At 47.1% G+C, this 4,924-nt stretch overlaps 1 protein-coding gene across 1 annotated transcript; it reads right to left on the reverse strand.

The window, feature by feature from the left end:
• Positions 1 to 12: 12 nt before the first annotated feature.
• TSKU (tsukushi, small leucine rich proteoglycan) lies at positions 13 to 1,074 on the reverse strand. Its single transcript, XM_008939509.1, has one exon. The coding sequence runs from the start codon at positions 1,069 to 1,071 to the stop codon at positions 13 to 15; it is 1,059 nt and encodes a 352-aa protein (XP_008937757.1). The 5' UTR covers positions 1,072 to 1,074.
• Positions 1,075 to 4,924: the final 3,850 nt, after the last annotated feature.

Here is a 4,924-nt window from a genome sequence, read left to right on the forward strand (position 1 = left end):
CCCCAGCTTTCATCATGAAACGTAAGGTGCTGTCGCTATGGCCCCGTGGCTGTCATGGCAACTGAGGACCTCTTTTTTGGTCTGCCCAATTTGTCGATGGTACTGTCCTTCTTTAATGGTCTTAAGACACTGTATGTCCTTCCCCAAGGTGATGCTTTTGATGGAAGGCAAATACTTCAACACAGTCCTTGGCAAGGATGACACACCGGTCCCAGAGAGGTTAAGCTCTTGTAGGGAGTTCAGACCAAAGATAACTTCAGAAGTCAATGACTTCAAGTTGGGATGGCTGGATAAATCCAGTACTTGAAGGGCTTGTAGTTCCTTGAAGCTATAAGGAGATAACTCCCCAAAGCCACGCAGGCCACTGAGGGATAAATGAATCAAATCTTTCAGCCCCGTGAAGTCGCCTTTCTCAATCTTGACTAGAGGGTTCCCGTCAAGATTTAAGTATCGGAGAGGAATGCCTTGAAGGTTTGGCACCCATGTTAGCCTGTTTCCAGAAAGATTTAAGTTCTGGATGTTGGGGACGCTCTTTTCTCGGTGCCTTGTAATTGTGCTGAGCATATTATTGGATAGATCCACATTCAGGGGTTTTCCTTGACCTTTGGAAGCAAAAATGTCCATAGCTATATCCAAAAGCTTGTTATGGCTCAAATCGATGTCACCCAAAGGAGAACTGGAGAAACAGTCCTCCGGGAGGACTTCCAGAGAGTTATGACTCAGATCCAAGGACTCCAGGTACCGAAGTCTGGAGAAGGTTGTAGAGGAAATCTTGGCGATTTTGTTGTAGCTCAGGTCAAGGCTCACCAAGGTGGTGTATCCAGGGCCAGTAAGCATTGATTCATTGATTGTTTCCAGTTTGTTTGATGATAGATCCAAGTAGGAAGTATCCAGAGGGATTGGGACGGGAACAATGTGTGAGCCTATTCCACTGCAGTCCACTTTGGTCAAGCTAAAGCTGTCAAAGAGACCAAAGCTTTCCACTTCACAATGGCAGCCAGGGAAGCAGGTTTTGGTGGTACCAAAACAAGGAAGGAGAAGCAGCAAATTGAGCCAGACGAGGAACTGCATTGTTGACCTGGAAAAGAAGAAAATAAGAAAATAGATTTAATTGCCACAGAATTTACTTTACTGAAGATGTGTAACAGTTTGAGTCTCGCAGCCTTCTACTCTGTCTTTCCAAAGGGATAGATTAAGTATATCCTTAAATAGCATGGATGTCGCAAACATTTTGTCTTTCATGCTACAAACCCCAGTGGCAACTTAATGGAGAAAACAAACTGGCTTAACAGTCTTTGCAGATATTACCAAGTTAGGACACAACTAGAAATTAGCTGTAAAGAACAGTAAGCTGCCTTAAAGCAAGATTTATCCAACATGCATCCTTTGGACTGGACCATGGAAGAAGAAGCCAAATGACAGCTCTCTGAGTCATTTCACAGCCTGGCAAACTTCAGCACATAGAGGTCTTCAGCTCAGGGGTCAGGGCACCTATGTGAGATTTGTGACTGCTGGGTTCAAGATCCTGCATTGACAGGTTGGAGGAATCATTTAGGCTGTGCATTCAGTGCGAGCGTTAGGGGTCCAAACCCCTTAACAGGGAAGGAAAAAACAAAGCTTTGTTCAAATTTCCTATAGATGATAGAGATAATGGCATCATCAGAACGTCTTCCAAGATGAGCAGCTTGAGAGGCCAGCTGCCCAGGTAGACAGCACGTCTCCCTTGCTAAGAGTGCAGATGCAAATTTGGAAGTGTTTATGTAGATAGGATCATTGTTTTATCTCAGGTGGCTGAAACCCACCCTCCTGAAGCTGGTGGCAGGCAGGACAGACAATAGCCCCTTGGTTCCTTGCCTGTTGGAGCAGAGGAATCAAGGACTGCTCAGTCTAACTCTGTATCACACAGAGCCTCTGGGGAATCTTTGCTAATTACATTAAGCATTTTTTTTTTTTCTGATTAATGATGCCAGCAAGCAAGGAGCTCTCTCCACCCCTCTGGTTTTGACCCTCTTCCAGCTGAGACATTTCAGTCCCTCCACTGTTGCAGCCAAGGGAGAAAGAGCACTGATCTGCACCTCACTGGCTTTGCTGGACCTCTTTAGATCACATCCTGACAGCTCCTCCACACAACTGTGGGCAATAGCAGCTGTGTGATTTCAAGAGCCACACAAAAATTCCTTAGCTCTACGTCTCTGGAGAGGGCCAACTGGAGTGTGCCAGCATCATCCTGCAGCTCAACAGAGAGAGAAAGGGCTGTCCTTGTTGGTTCCCACTGCATGGGTGATGGCTCCTTCTACCTTACATCAAAGCCTGGGAGGCCAGCAACAAAAATTCCCAACAACCAGGCAAGCAGATCCATCAGCACCACTGCTGGCAATAAATAGAGGCTCACACGCCAAGCACTCATTTAGCCAAAAAAAAAAAAAGAAAAAAAAATCCCCTTTAAACATGTGTTCCCATTCCCACCTCAGCCACCCCTGGTCTTAATTCTCACCTTTCCCACCGCTGTTCAAAAGCACTTTACTGACTTCCTTGCAGTATCATCTTTCCCACACCCCTTTTGATCTGGCTGAGGCACCTTCCCCACAGCCCTTGCACCTTCTTGGGACCATTTCCTAAAAGTTCATGCTTCCTTTCATCTTCCCTCATCCACCCCTTGGCAGCAGTTTCTCTCCCTTTCCAGAATGGTCTTCCTGGCCCTGTGCTCTTTCCCAGGAGACCTATCAGGGACTACTTGCCAACGTGCAAAAGAAGTGCAAAAGGGGAAAAAATGTTGCAAAAATATTGTCCTGATCAGTGATAGGACGTGTCTGGAGGTAACTCCCAGACCTCCTGCAAATAGAGAGCAGAGACTGGGACTCTGGCCAAAGTGCCTGCAGCCAAAGCACTGCTGAAGGCCAACACGTAATCCTCTGGGGTCCATTATTCTACAGAAACAACAGAAAATCAGTAAGATGAACCCTGGTCCCAGCCCATCTCAACTGTTTCTTGAGGGAACACATGTGTGCAGGGGGAACGCAGAGGGGACGGCTCCTTTCTGCAGACATGTTTCCAGATATCCCTTTCCTGATGACATCAAGGCTGATCCCCTCTGGTTCTGTGCAGACAGACCATAGCTTGCTCCCTTCTGCAGACCCTCCTAAATTAGACACTATAGTTTTTTTGGTTGTGTTTTTGTTTTCTTTTTTTCCCCCATGAAGCTGCATTTGAAATGCACCAAAGTGTTTTATCGTCAGGGGAAATTACAGCAGTGGGGAGCTCTTTGGAAACTAAAAAAAGCAAAAACTCAAATGTCTCACATACAGGGAAGTACCAACGGTAGTATCAGCTCAGTCTACTGGTATTTCTTCTCCTAAACCCCAGCCAGTGGCTAGTCCCACTTGATGTCTCAACAGGGAAAGCACCTTGTAACTTCTCCTTCAAAAGCCCAGCTCAGTTCCTCACAGCATCCTGTTGGTTCCAGTGGGAACTGGATCAGACCCCAGCAGGTCCAAAGACACATGGGAGACTTGGCATTTGGAGCACTGCTAAGACCTTCATGGGCTCCTGATGGACAAACTGAAGAAAAGCAAGACAGAAGTCTCCAAAGTCCTATTTTAACTGGGAACACATTTTTTTATAGGCTTGTAGTGAGAGTACAAGGAGTACTAGTTTTAAACTAAAAGAGGGAGATTTAGACTAGATAGAAGGAAGAAAGTTTTTACATTGAGGGTTGTGAGACAGTGGTTCAGGTTGCCCAGAGAGGTGGTAGAAGCCCCAACCCTGGAACCATTCCAGGTCAGGCTGGACAGGGCTCTGAGCAACCTGCTCTAGCTGAAGATGTCCCCACTCACTGTAGACTGGATGACCTTGAAAGATCCCTTCTAATCCAAACCAGTCTATGATTCTATGAACTGAGAGGAGAATCAAAGCCAGTGCTGCTCAAACCCCTTTTGCCATGGGAATTCCCTTCTTGATCAGCCTCAAAAGGGACCCCAAAAATGTGCAGATACAGTGACTCCCACTGCAACATCCATGAGCATGCCCGGAGAGAACATCACACAGTTGAAATGCGGCACGCAAAGCTCGTCTTAGGGATTTACATGGCACCTCTTGCCTCTTCCCTCCTCACAGCACTGCCCCAAATTCTCCCTTACTGGCTCTGCGATTGCTTTGCAGAGGAGATGCAACCCATTACCACCAGTTCAAAGCTCCCTTACGGAACAGCACGAAGCATTCACAGGCTAACAAGCCACTTGGCCAAGAGCTCTGATAAAAGATAGGAGAAATAAAGGTACTGGTCATCTTCCAGTCCAAGAAAGAGACTCCTACAGTCACAGACACTCAACGAAGAGCTCTGTCAGGTAGAGGCACGCTTTGCCATCACATGGAGCAAGAGACAGTCCTCTTTGAAATGGGGAAGGAACCACACCACAGGCATTTATGGTTCAGCTGCCTTTGAAACCGCATCAAATTGCCTTTGGATTGCTGCCTACGAACTGCTCTGTTGATAAAGGCAGGAAGCCAAGGTATCCCCTCGTAAAAGGCAGATGAGTTATCCTCCTGCAGCACTGGGGAGATTCAACTGGAGGAAACACCATGGGCCAGAAAACATTGGCAAGAGCACCTGGGATGGTAGAGGGAAAGCCACCAGAAAAAAAGTAGCCCACCTTCAGGCTGGTTCAACCATGACCTCTTCATTTCTATGGCTGTTGTGGTGTGGAGAGAGCCCAGGGATAAACTTTGGCCAGCTGACAGCTCGTGGGGGGGTGTTTATTATACCCACTGATTTCAACAGGAGCTGCTGAGTGTGCAGCACTGTCCCCATGCTTCAGGTGCCCAGAGTGGCTGCAGGTCTCTGGTCTTTACATCTTGCTCATCCTTTCTGCACAGCAAACATTCTAAGACAGCCCCAAGGAGACCCAGTGATGGGCAGCAGAGCCAA

This window comes from Merops nubicus, unplaced genomic scaffold, assembly GCF_000691845.1.
Source record: "Merops nubicus isolate BGI_N331 unplaced genomic scaffold, ASM69184v1 scaffold47760, whole genome shotgun sequence".
Lineage (NCBI taxonomy): Eukaryota > Metazoa > Chordata > Aves > Coraciiformes > Meropidae > Merops > Merops nubicus.

Coding starts and splice junctions, on each gene's coding strand:
- TSKU (XM_008939509.1), bottom strand. CDS start 1,071: ATGCAGTTCCTCGTCTGGCTCAATTTGCTGCTTCTCCTTCCTTGTTTT.